Consider the following 12,445-nt stretch of genomic DNA (forward strand, 5'->3'; position numbering starts at 1 on the left):
ACTGACGCAGGGCATGGGGAGGGGCTGGGCTGCATCTGAGACAAGCACCCTGAATGGAGCCTGGAAGCTGGGCTCCTAGAAGAGTCCGGTGGCTTTGAAGTCAGCTGCTGCCGTTGCTCAGGGGCAGTGGCTTGTGAAGTGTGAGTGAATTAATGGGAAGGTGACTTCACGGAGGACTGCTGAAGGGCTCTGAACTTGAGGGCCACTCGGCGTGGGAGCACAGCTGGTGCTGGCTGGCCACCGCGAACGGGCGGGTGCTGTGAAACCATGCTTCGATGTCCTAGCAGCTGGAGGCATCTGTTGACTAACCACTGTGACACAGGGTGTTTGGGGAGCCCGGGCTTTTGAAAAGGGCTCTCATTGTCCTGGCCCTCCACGCCGGCACACATGGTGACCCACCTGTGCTCTCTTCCAGGGCTCAGCTCCCATCCTGGTGGCCATGGTGATCCTGCTCAACATTGGAGTCGCCATCCTGTTCATCAACTTCTTCATCTGAGAGACTGTCCCGCTCGCAGAAGCAACGGTATGCAAAGGGGAACTGGAAAGGGAACGCCCCGCTCGGACAGCCCCAGGACTTCCAGTCTTTTCACAGAAGAACACCACGGTTGGGTATTACTCACAGTTTGCCTTTTTTTCTGGGTAATGTTTTTTGGATTTTAGCCAAATTCTTTGCTTGTGTAACACTATGCTGTGTGGCATGGCAGAAGGAGGCCAGCACGCCGACCCTCCCGCTTGACGTGGAAAGAGAAGGGATCCGGCACACCAGCGGCAGAGAAGTCGTGGTCCTTGCCCTTCCCGCTGGGTGTGGACAGAGGTGGCGGTCGAGGAAGCGCTCACAGGGTACCCAGCTAGCCAGGCTAACACGGAAGGCCGAGTGACTTTGCTTTCCTCTGTCTGAACAGCTGGCCGTGAGCACGGGCGCCAAGCATGGGGAGTAGGGTGTCCTGTCCTGCTGGGAGCAGCCCAGGCCTTTTTCTACTTCAAATCTGTGCTGCATCCTCAAGGGGAAGGAGAACCACGCTTCTCTTCTCCCACACACCAGACCACGGCCTCCCTCCTCTTGGCACTGCCCCATGGCCTCCTTGTGAGGCCACCTCTCCCCACACCGAGTCTTAACAGAGTCCTCCCTGCCCCACCCCACTCACCGTCACCGCCGGCCGTCCGCTCAGCACACACAGGGAGGCTGTGCTGCAGGCGTCCGGGGTGACCCAGGTCTGGCTGGCACAGCCAAGTGCTGCGGGGCTGTGCCCCAGGCGTGAGGGCTGGGGCCCACTGTGCCATGGACAGTCTGACATCATGCCTGGGCTCTGAGCATGTGGCACTTTTGCACTTAGTATGCAGGATGTATATTCAGGCTTCCGTCCCTGGCAGTGACGCCCCAGAAGCTGTCACCTCTTGCTGTTACCTCCACGGTTCTCACATCTCTGTACTGTGCCTGCCTCCACTTCCCCAACAGATATGCATATTCCTTCCAGATGCCTCAGTGCTACTCCAGCGCAGTTCTGGCCCCGGGACAGGAATGTCATTGAAACCCAGTGGCTTGACTTTCCTAGATGTTGTTGCATACCTGACACCTCCCCAATGTGCAATGTTGAACTCGTTTCGGTCAAACAAAAACAGGTTCCTTACGTTTCTGCCTTCTCTATCAGGGTCGTTCCATTATCCAAACAAATGAGGGATGCCAGACCGCCTGGTGGCCGAGGGCAGCCCAGGCGTGTCCGTAGGCAGGAGCCTGCGCGCATGCCTGGGAGGCCGGCGCTCGTCCGTCTCATGGACCCTGCCTTGCTTTGCTTACGTTAGCCGTCTCTGCTGCCTTTCGAGCAGAGCTTCTTTACTACACTGCACTGGATTGCTATATTTTTAACCAGAAATAAACTAAAGATTAGAGCATGTTGCAGTCACATTCAGTTTCTATTGTTTTCCGTTATCCATTCACTCCCCGTTCCTTCTCACAGTTTGGTTTGGGGGGCACAGGAGAGGGAGGGATGCTCAGCAGATGATCCATTTCTGACAATGTTCCTTTCTAAAGGGATATTACATCTTTTGTACATCTTTCCGTTCCTCTTTTTTAATATCAAGTGGTTGCTGCAGACCTGAAGTGAACCAAATAAAGATTCCTGCTCTTTGCAGCTCTAAGAATCATCCATGTTGGGATGTGTTTTGTAATTGTTTGCAACTCTTTGTAAAAACAATGAGACTTCTTTTGTACATTCCAGTAACTGCATGACACAAAGGGGACCTACAAACGTAGGTGGTTCCTTGCAGGCCATGCCACAGGTATGTGAGAAGCAGAGCACAAACCTGAGGCTGGGCAGGGGCACATGTGCCTCCACACCCATGCTCACAGATGCTTGGCCAGTGACACCACCGACAAGACCAGACCCTGCCCAGAGCTTTGTCTGCAGTCTGCAGCAACTGCAGAGGGGAAGCCATCTCCCCTGTTCCTGGTGCAGTCCAAGGATCTGAGCAAGGCCAAGATCCACTGGGTCTGGCGTCTAGACAGCTGGTTTCCAGCTGGTGCATACACCGGTGGCTGCACTTGTCCAGAACCCCCACTTCCCCCACAGGGTCCTGGTGGGCCATTGTGGGGCCAGTTGAGCACGGCAGCAGGCAGGGCCAAGCACCAGGTCCCACTCTGGCTCCCAGTGCACAGAGCCACATCCTAAGAACCATTTTCTTCCTGTCAGCCTCTTGCCTGCTCCAGGAGGGGAAACCAGATGCAGAGAGGAACCTCGTGTCTTTCCTGAGACCCTGCTACTGGGCTGCCAGGAGTGAGAATGACGCTGTGTTCCCACAGCTGAGCAGTGTCCTTCATGGAGACTTTGAGGACTCCCTGCACACTGGACTTCTGTCAGTCATGTAACACGCATGGGTCATTCCAGAGAAACGCTCATCCATTCTTTTGGATTCTAGGTTTTATAACTGCTAGCACACAGGTTCCCCAAAGATAAAGATGAAGCCTGCAGCACAGAGCCCGATGTAACTGAAGGGGAAGACAGTGGCACGGGAAGTTCTGCATGGTGCCCCAGGGCAGTGCTCGCTGCCCAGACTCTTCGGGGGTAGGGCCCACAGGGACACAGCCTGATGCTCCTTCTGCACAGCCCAGTCCATCGCCCAGCCAATAAACTGCTCTTTTTTGAAACCCTGCTGCACGAGGTGTGAGCAGACACTCCTCCCTGGATGCACTAAGCCCAGGATTCCTCAGTGAAGTCTCAGGCCAGGCTGCGCTGGCTCCCCCCACCACACCTCCCTCAGGCTGTGGCACTTGGACAGGGTGGCCACACACCCTGGCCCCAACCTCCCTGCTCCTCTTCACACACAAAATGGCTCCAGTTTAGAAAGACTACAGGGCACCCCACATGAAGACGGAAGGACGTGGTCCCAAGCCTGCAGGTGCCAAGCCTGAGTACCTGGGTGCCGAGAAGAGCATCTGGGAGACACAAGAAACATTTCGGCTTTGGGTGCTTGTTTAGTTTGGGTTTGGGGCTGTCCAACACTTTTGGGTCAGCACCAGTATTACTTCTCTGGCAGGCCTGTACCCACGTGGACCTGCGGGCTGCAGCGGCCAGGGCTGCCCTCCAGGGCTAACAGCACCACAGGCCAGGACCTCTGATCTGCTCCAAAACATCACGGGATGGTTACTCATGTCACTTCACCTGTGCAATAAAACACTTCACGACAACAGCGCCAGGGGCACCTCTCTCTTCTAGATAAAGCTCAGTTTCTTTAACTCTTCACAGGTCTCGTCTTCCACCCTTCTTGCCTTTGGTCTCAGAAAATCAGCATAAAGGTGCCTACGAGACCCTCCTACATCTCCACAGCTTGTCGTGCTATGTGGCTCCTGGCTTCCCTGCCGACCGGAAGGCACAGCTGACGCATCTGTGCCTCACAGAGCAGAGTGAACAGACTGTTCTCAGGAGGTCCCCCTCCACCTTGCGCAGGACGAGGACCGCCTCCTGGACTCCAGGCAGAGGAGGGAGTGAGTCTGAGCTCTGCTGCCCAGGAACTCAGGTGTGCACCCAGCTCTGTCCCCTTGCCCAGGCCTGCCAGGCAGGTCGTGCAGACTGAGAAAACAATCTGTCCCCAAGTGCCAAGACGTGTCGCCAACTCAGCCTTAAAAGAACCAAGAAACAGTAAAGTTGCCTTTGTTTCGGAGAAAAAAGCTGATCTGCATTTTCCCAGTGTAGCAGCGTGCCTGAGGTACAACTCGGGGACAGAGATGTCTGAAAGGCAGGAAAACAGCCTGCAGCCCCAAGCCCCTGTGCTGGCCCTTCCTGGGGAGTTGGAGGACAATGGCACCTGAAGAGATGCAGGTAGGAGGGAGCAGTGTGTGGCAGGACGGGTCCGGCCCCTGGAGGACCCTGGGCGCGATTCTTGGAGGAAGGCTGGAACACGGGAACCTCAGCCCGGCCAGGTACAAAAGGCTTGCTGTGCTGCTCTGTGAAAGCCCAGAGGAGTCCTAAGATGCAGAGAGTAAGCAGCTCACTGGGGCGGTAAGCTGCGTGTGGAGCCTGGGTGCTGGGTTCTGGGAGGGCAGGGCAGGCGGTACCGTCACCACTACCTCACTCTGGCCATGCCCGGCCCGCACGCCCTTGCCCTGCCCTGGCTCAGGAACCAACATCCCACCTTGGCTGCGGACTCCAGTGGGCTCCCTCAGGTCTGCACCCACCGCCACATGGGGACATGCACCTCCAGCTGCCACCACTGCTGGGTGACAGTTGCAGCCCAAACCAGGAATGCCTCCTAGACCCACGGTGGCTAAGGCAGGGTCTCCGCTGGATGCTGCTCATCTTCCCTGCAGGAGCACCATGAGCACACCACGTTCTGCCTGCTCTGGTGACCTTGCCGCACCTGGGACGAAGGTCAGATCACACGGAGGCCGGAGGCACGCCCCGCAGCCCTCCGTGTGGTGGGATGTAACAGGCGAGGCTTTCCACAGAGCCCTGTCTGTGCTCAACCTCACCCGCCAATGTCACTCACACCAATGGGTTGTCTCCCTCTCTAGAATGCCATCCACTTCATACTGTCCAGCCACCCCTCATTCACAAACGACCCTTCCACAGCTGAGTCCATTTAGCGGCTGCTGGTCAGCAAGGAGGGCTGATCTCCACTGCCCAGGGTGGCTCCTCAAATGTGAACTTAGGCTGGAGGGAGGAGACAGGTGTGAAGGCACAGTAGGGTGGGGTGTTGTGCAGGGCACCCTCTGTCAGTCCATCTGAGGCCAAGTGCCCAGGAGTCCCCAGTTATTTGCATGCAGGTCCCTGTGTAAGACCCACCCTCTGGAGCATGCCACACCCCAGCAGATGCAGCCTGCATGCCACAGGCTGTGGGCAGCCATCGGGGCCAGGTGTTGTCCACCCAGCCTGCAGACAGAAGCTCCCTGAAAGGCTATCCCACCTTTCTACTGAGCTGCCCCTGACCCACATGGTGTGGTGAGCCTTGCACGGCCACTGACCCTTGCTGCAGACGTGAAACTGCTGGCCGCAGTGTAGATGCCTTTTTGTGAACTCTGACCTAGAACCGTCTTAATCTGCATTTTCCTTTATTCAGTTCTTTCCTTGGTGCAGGTAAACCCCTTGCTTACTGCACCCCCCTACACATAGCCAAAGGTAACGTCTGCTGGGCACTGGGTTCTCCATGGAGCTGCTAGTTAGAGTGGCCTCTTGTTTTTTAGCTGGAAACGGCCTGGTTAATTACAAAATGGAAACAAACCTTCTCTAATGAATGTACTGTTTAAATCATACCACTGCTATGTATTTTACCACTGAAATCAAGGAGCACTATCAAAATTAAAGGAAAAGTTTGCTCCTTTTAGAAATAAATGTCATTTGAAACTGTGGAAAACTTGTTTCACCTCTTTATAAACTGGTGTCTTTACTGAAGGTCCTTCTATTGCCAAAGGCTGGACAAACACCAATGCCCGTTCAAAAACTGTGCTTCTGTTACCCAACAGCCGCGCTCCTTGTGGCTTGGAGGAGCCCTTGATGAGAGGAAAAGCCTGGGGAGGGGCTGGGGCTGTGAACACCAACTGGCCCACCCTAACATTTCCTGGGTCCTTCTCGAGGCAGCGAGCCCGGCTCACCTCTCCCTGGGCTGACAAGATGCAGGATGCCCTGGTCTCTGAAGCACCAACAGGTGACATGGCCACAGCATGGGCCACCTCTGTAAGCAGAGGACAAAGCCAACCAGGGCAGGCAGTATCTTGAAACCCTATTTTAACATTACCAAACCTCCATGTGCATGTCTCTTCAGTTAGAGGCCTGGCGCTCCCAGCTCAGGAGCTCTTCCACGACAACCCTGGTCTTTCCGCTTCCTGCCCCTGTGGCTCTGCCAGCCCCTGGGGGGTCTGCAGCCTTGGGGGCTTAGAGGGGCCCTCAGGGCGAAGACAAGAGGACCAATGGGCTCAGCTGGACTTGGGAGGCCACCACCCTGGTCCCTGCACCAACCATGCCACCTGTTGTACTGCTGGTGCTTCCACTTTCCCCAGTGACTGCTGTGTCCTTGAGGATGCCATAGTCAGACCTCAGTGACCAGGTGCAGCTGGACGAGGAGGCCTGCTGAGGCAGAAGTGCCTACGGCACCGGGGAGCCGCGCTAGGGCGCCATCTCGCTCAGCCCCACAACTCTGCCTCCAACTCCCACTGCCTGGGAAAGCAGCGGTGACTGGAAAGGTCCTGCGGCACAGACAGGTGCAGACTGCAGTGGGGGCCGGCGCCTGACCTCTCCTTCCGTGGGAGAGAACAGACATCCCCTCCTCAGGCAAATTCCTCTCATCAAGCCATCACCTGGTTCCAACACTCCATGACAGGAGACTTGAGAAGGCTTTCTATGTGGCTCTCATTTAGTCACCTGAAACTGACAGGAGCTATCTATTAACCTCAGGGGGGGCTTCCAGCCTTTGGTCCCTTAAAGGTTTTCTCATCAATGTTTGCAGTACTAGGATTGAACTGGGCACTCCACCAATGAGCTGCACCCTCATCCCTTTTATTTTGAAACAGGGCCTTCTATTATTGAGGCTGGCCTCAAACTTGCAAACCTCCTGCCTTGGTCTCCCAAGTGGTTGGGATTATAGATGTGGCCACCACACTTGGCTCCCTTGAAGTATTTCTAAGGATCAACTACCCAAAGTTCTTGCTTGTACTGATTCAGAGAGAAATAACATGTCAAACTGAATAAACACTACTGTCACATCTAAAAAGCCAAAACCAAACCAAACTTTCAATGATCAGATTTCCAAGCTTAGCTGGTGGTTCCCTTCCGTTTTATTCAACTCAGCCCAACCAACCCCTCAAGCTCATCTTAACAGCGTGACCTATGTGGCCAGCTCAGCTGCCCTCAGAAGAGAACAAGGAGCCCCACAGACCCGCTGCAGTGACCCTGCTGTGGACGTGCTGGCTGGAGCTCCCCCTCACGGGTGGAGGTGCCCTGCCCCAAGACCACCCTGACCTCCGTGGTGCACACTCAGCATGAGAAGACGATGGAAAAGGGGGCTGTTTCCAGCCAAGCGGGCCCCACCCTTTCCCATCAGAACTCTGTGCTTGAGCCTACCTCTTGGTTAACTCTAGGGTGACAAACGGGCGACAGGGTGATGCCGCACTACAGAAACTACCAGGCCAGCACGGCACTGTGAAGACATTTGGATGAAAGGGAAAAACTGCACCAGCGTGAAGTCAGAACCCAACTCACAACTCAACCAGACACAGGAAGCCTGGTCTCCAGCCCCGGAGCAGGCACTGGCCACCATGCTGGCCCACAGGCTTCCGGGCCAGGAGGCCCCACCTGCTCCAGGGCAGTGGTGCTGGGCAGGCAGGCTGCAGAGGTGTGGAGTCCTTGCTCTTGGCTTCCCTTCCTTGTTGTCACTCTGAAAATAGCCTGCGCCCAGGGAGGAAAGGCACAGGGGGACGGGGGGGGGGGGGGGGGGGTCCGCCGCCTGCTCCCTGAGAAGGCTGATGGTGGGCCCGCCGGCATCTGGAGCTCCCTCCCAAGACCCACGAGGAGGCTGCGCAGCAGGAAGGACTGGCCTGGCAGCAGGCCCTCCATGCTGAAGGCACTACGACCACATGAGCACCATGGCTGCTTCATCCACTGCCAGGTACTGAAGACTCCAGTGTGACGACATGGGGTCATAGAACATTGGTGTCCCCTTGTGCAGAAGGAAAACCCCCTCAAAGAACACCTAGTCCGGGTTTATTGGAACAGAAACAGGCTGGCCGGGGTTCTTTCTGTGTGGCCTCACCCCGAACGCAGGCAGCCACTCCACCCACCTGGTGGAACCCACAGGAAGGCAGAGGCCTGGCCAGACTGCGGGGACGCTCCAGGCTGAAGAACAGGACTGTAGGCCTAGTTCACACTCAATTTATTTTAAATGACGCCTGGTGATGCTAAAGGGCCTCAGCTACCCTCAGTTAACCTCCAGCACTTTCTTCTCCAGAGTGTCACACCCCAGGTTGTCCCAGGTGAGTTCCAGCCAGTACTGCTCAGTCCCAGGTGGATGTTCCATGCCACTGCTCCATCCAGGAGAAGGGGTGGGAAACACTCAGCTGTGGGAGCCTGGGCAAGCAATGCAGAAGACAGCCGTCACGTGCGGCTGCAGAGGCTGCAGCAGTACCGCCCTCAACGGGCGCTGGTTTACCTGAGGCTTCCTCAAGAGCACAGAACCAAGGCCGATCCAGGGAGAACCTCACCTTCCTCCTCTTCGCCGGTCTCCTCCCCGCTGTCCTCGTCCTGGTCCTCATCTCCTCCTTCAGCACCCTCAGCCGAGCTGCTATCCTCCTCTGAGTCCGTATCTTCCAGCCATTCCTGAGTTTCTTCAAAAACAAAAAGAACAGAGACTCACTGAAGCCTGGGGTGTCAGGAAAAACTGCACGCAGGAGCTGGCCAACTCACAGGACTCCATTTTCTTATCCACAACTGTGACGTGAAACCCAACTCCCCTGTCCTGGACACCCAGGGCCAGCAGAGAAGAGACAGCATCTCCCTGGACTTCAAGAGCAGAGAGATCAGGGGACACACAGGACGAGCAGACAGCATTCCCTCCATGGACGTGGCCTGCTGAGTGACAGCTGGTCCTCAGGAGACAGCAGGAGGGCCTGAACTTTGTGATCTGGTGCTCCCCAGACACAGAGTCCCGCATTCTGTCTCGAGTCTTCATAAAAATGACTCGGGTCCCATGGCAGTCTGAGGGAAAACGGGGACCTGAGGACTCAAGGGGCCAGGGCAGTTTGGGTAACAGAGACAGGGCCACAGACTGAACGCTTGGGAGCTCCGGGACACAGAAGGGTCTGTTTGGCTGAGTTCCAGCAGAACCACTAGGTGCACCCACAGAAGTTTTGTCCAGGGCTGGTGTCCAGTGCCCTCTGCGGCCCACACCCAGGCAGGCTCTCAGGGTACCCTGGCCAGAGGCGAGAGCCCAAGTCCCCATGAGGCTCCTGGCTCAGGGCAGATATGGTGACAGGGGCAGGCGCACTGGAGACAGCCGGCCCAACAGCTGGCGTGTGCACTCCAGGTAAAGGACCCCCCCCCCCCACTCTGGCTTACCTGCATCCATCTCCACCAAGACTTTCCACTCTTCCATCTTATGGAGGTCGAGGCAATACAGGTCATTTAGAGTCACTTGGCGGTCACCAGCTTCAAACATACCCCCGTAGACATACAGCAGCCCATGCTTAACAGCCAGCATGGCACTGGAGCGTGGACAGGGCTCCACCCTGGGGCCAACCTCCACAGCCCCATCCTCCTCCTCTGGGGGCGGGCAGCCTGCTGAGCCTGGGGCTGTGAGCACTTGTTTAATGGTGACCACGGTCCCATCCTCGGCCACCACCTCTTTGACCACCTCCAGGGGCTCAGGGGCACTGGCTGCCCCACGCTCCAATTCCCTGGCACCTTCGTGGTCCTCTGCTCTGGCCCGCCTTCGCTTCCTCTTCTCCGACTTGGGGCCCTGACAAGGGAATGAGAGCAGAGTGCCTGACCTGAGCAGCAGAGCAGAGGCGGCCCTTCCCCCCAACACACCACAAAGGACTTGTAGGGACAAAGTCCCACAGACATCCTGTATTCTCAGGCAGCAGAGACAGTGGGCAGGCAAGAGTGGTATCTCCACAGAAGGCCGCCAGGCAGAACCCCAGCAGTGCCCTGGCTCCTAGAGCCCTGAAGGTAGCCTTGGGAAAGCCCACCAGGGAGTGATGAGTAGGTCAGCAAAACCTGCTGACCAACAGGTGCCATGTGGGAAGCAGAACCTGCAGTCCCAACACTCCCATGCAGCTTTCCTTTGGGCCCCCTTCCGCAGGACGACCATCTGCCCTGCCGCTGGCCTCTTAGACCTCACTGCAGCCTGCCTGGACCCTTTTGCTAAGGGATGGTGGTCATTTTCTCAGAGAACGCATCCTCCTGAGATGATGTCTGCTGCCATGTTGTGTTCAGAAGTTCCAGCACCACTCTCCACAGGCCAACCCAGGGCAAAGCCACACTCCAGGTACTCAGCTCACCATAGGGACACTGCTGAGAGTCTCACCTCGAGGAGCACCAGGGGGCCTGAGACCAAACAGTGAGGACAAGACTAACCAGCCCTGGGGTCTGGGGAGGAAGCTCTCCACCCAGCAGAGGCCCCACGTGCAGAACAGCGTGTGCCACTCACTCCGTCAGACCTGTGACAGCAGTGTGCCTCTGTGGCAGGCGGGTGCACTGCAGTGTGCCTGTGGGGTGAAATGCTGATGTGTTTACGCAGACCGTGGGGCTGCCTGCAAGTCCCCTTCTGGGACTGCCACCACTGTTCTGCCAGTCTAGGGCAGCCCTGGGCAGCAGCTGCTCTGATAAGGACAGCAGAGAGGGTGATGGGAAACCAGGGACAAGCCTGGGCAGCACAGCAGACACACAGGCTGTTGCAGAGGACCACAAAGTGCCATCATCAGACGGTGGCCTGGGCAACTTCTGGCTCTAAAGGACAGCAAGGTTGTGCCAGTGGGCACCAGGCCAGAGCCCCAAGCCTGGTCAGCTGGGATGCGTGTGGAAGCAGGACACTCCCATTGGGAGGGTACACAGATGCTCTGTGGGTTGGAAGAGGCACTGAGGTGTGAGGGTGGGCTCTGGCCACCACAGCTGTAGCCTGCCTGCCTGCCTGCCTGCCTGGGCGCTCCATGCCAGAGCTCACACCTTCACCTGTCCCAGGAACCAGCGGTTCCTGGCAGCATCGTAGAAGTACAGGTCGTTGAAGAACATGCCTTCCAGGCTCTCTTCCTCTTCCTTGTCACAGACGCCCCCAAAGAGTAGCACCTGATGATTCGGGGTCATGGCCACCGAAAAGCCAGACCTTGGAGTGGGCTTGACCCCTGAAGGGCTGATCCGGGTCCATGTCCATTTGCCTGTCAATAGAGAACAAAGAAGATAAGAAAGGCAAGAGTCACAGGAGGCTGGGGAGCCCTGGCGCCCAGTGATGGTCGATGCAGGCAAATGGCCGTGCCTCACTGTGAGGCTCCCTTTGCAGAAGCAGAACAGGACGCGGTTCCACCCTGGGGCTCTGTCCTTCCTCAGGCCCAGCTGTGTGACTCTTCACGTGCCCGCCTCACATTGCCACCTAGTGGCCAGTGCGGGAAGCGTAGGGGCACAGAAGCGGACCTCAGGAGGGCTGCCAGGGTCCTAGGAGGGTCTCCAGAAAGTCCACATCCAGCAGGTCCCTGTGGGCGGCTGGGGGGACACAGTCCCACAAGGGGCCAGACAACACTGAACCTCTGCCTGGCGCACACTAGACCGCAGGTTGGTGCCTCTTCCTGCTGGCGACGTCTGCCTTGCATTGCCTTGGCAGGTGCCTCATGGGTGTGAGCTCTCAAAACCTGGTCTGTGTAAAGTGTGAGGCAAAGTCCACCACTTCCAGAAAAAAGGGTAGACACTTTCCCCTAACGAACTAAAAAGTAACAGCAGACATTCCACTGGGTAGTGTTGGACATGGCTGTGGACACACCCCACAAGTGGGATTCTGGGCCCACTACTCGTGGACCACGACCAACTCATCGCAACCAGAAGGTACGGAGCTACACCACCAGTGCACACGCACAGGCAGGCAGGACTTTCTAGTCTCTCTCGCTGGGGTTGAGCAGTGAGCAGAGTCCAGCCTTCAGGTCCAAGTGCCCTGGTATATAAGGAGCTCACAGGAGGAGCAAACACCCTCACCTGCAAGTGCAGGACACTGTGGCCACCTGAGAAGTAGGTGGTGCAGGACAGTCCTGAGACTGAAGAATTCTAGGGCAGGAACAAGTAAAGCTACTGTGCGTGGCAATCCCCTCATTTTTTTCCTCCAAGGAGGTCAGAGGACACTGTCACATGGAGGCAGCCCTGGCACCAGAACCCAGGCCTCAGACCCCACCTAGCTCTCTCCCAAAACGCAGGGCTACGGCCTGGAAGGTGGTCACTCCATCTCTTCTGGAAGATACGGGATTCCCCGCCTCTCAGGAGGAGAA

General features: G+C 57.0%; 2 protein-coding genes across 4 annotated transcripts in view; one reads left to right on the plus strand and one right to left on the minus strand.

Annotated features, from left to right (window-relative positions):
- The window catches only part of Jph3 (junctophilin 3), a 43,419-nt gene extending 42,923 nt beyond the window's left edge, over positions 1-496 (plus strand). The window contains exon 5 of the mRNA XM_026401916.2: positions 416-496. Coding sequence (XP_026257701.1) covers positions 416-496 — 81 coding nt within the window. The remainder of the gene's footprint in view (positions 1-415) is intronic.
- A 7,952-nt stretch (positions 497-8,448) lies between these two features.
- Klhdc4 (kelch domain containing 4) overlaps positions 8,449-12,445 on the minus strand; it is a 41,047-nt gene continuing 37,050 nt past the window's right edge. For all 3 annotated transcript variants that reach the window (XM_026401918.2, XM_026401919.2, XM_026401917.2), the window contains 4 exons: positions 11,145-11,353; positions 9,537-9,936; positions 8,684-8,806; positions 8,449-8,549 (listed from right to left, as the gene is read on the minus strand). In XM_026401918.2, coding sequence (XP_026257703.2) covers positions 8,536-8,549; positions 8,684-8,806; positions 9,537-9,936; positions 11,145-11,353 — 746 coding nt within the window. In that variant the 3' untranslated portion in view covers positions 8,449-8,535. The remainder of the gene's footprint in view (positions 8,550-8,683; positions 8,807-9,536; positions 9,937-11,144; positions 11,354-12,445) is intronic.

Source organism: Urocitellus parryii, chromosome 15, assembly GCF_045843805.1.
Source record: "Urocitellus parryii isolate mUroPar1 chromosome 15, mUroPar1.hap1, whole genome shotgun sequence".
In the NCBI taxonomy this organism is placed as follows: domain Eukaryota; kingdom Metazoa; phylum Chordata; class Mammalia; order Rodentia; family Sciuridae; genus Urocitellus; species Urocitellus parryii.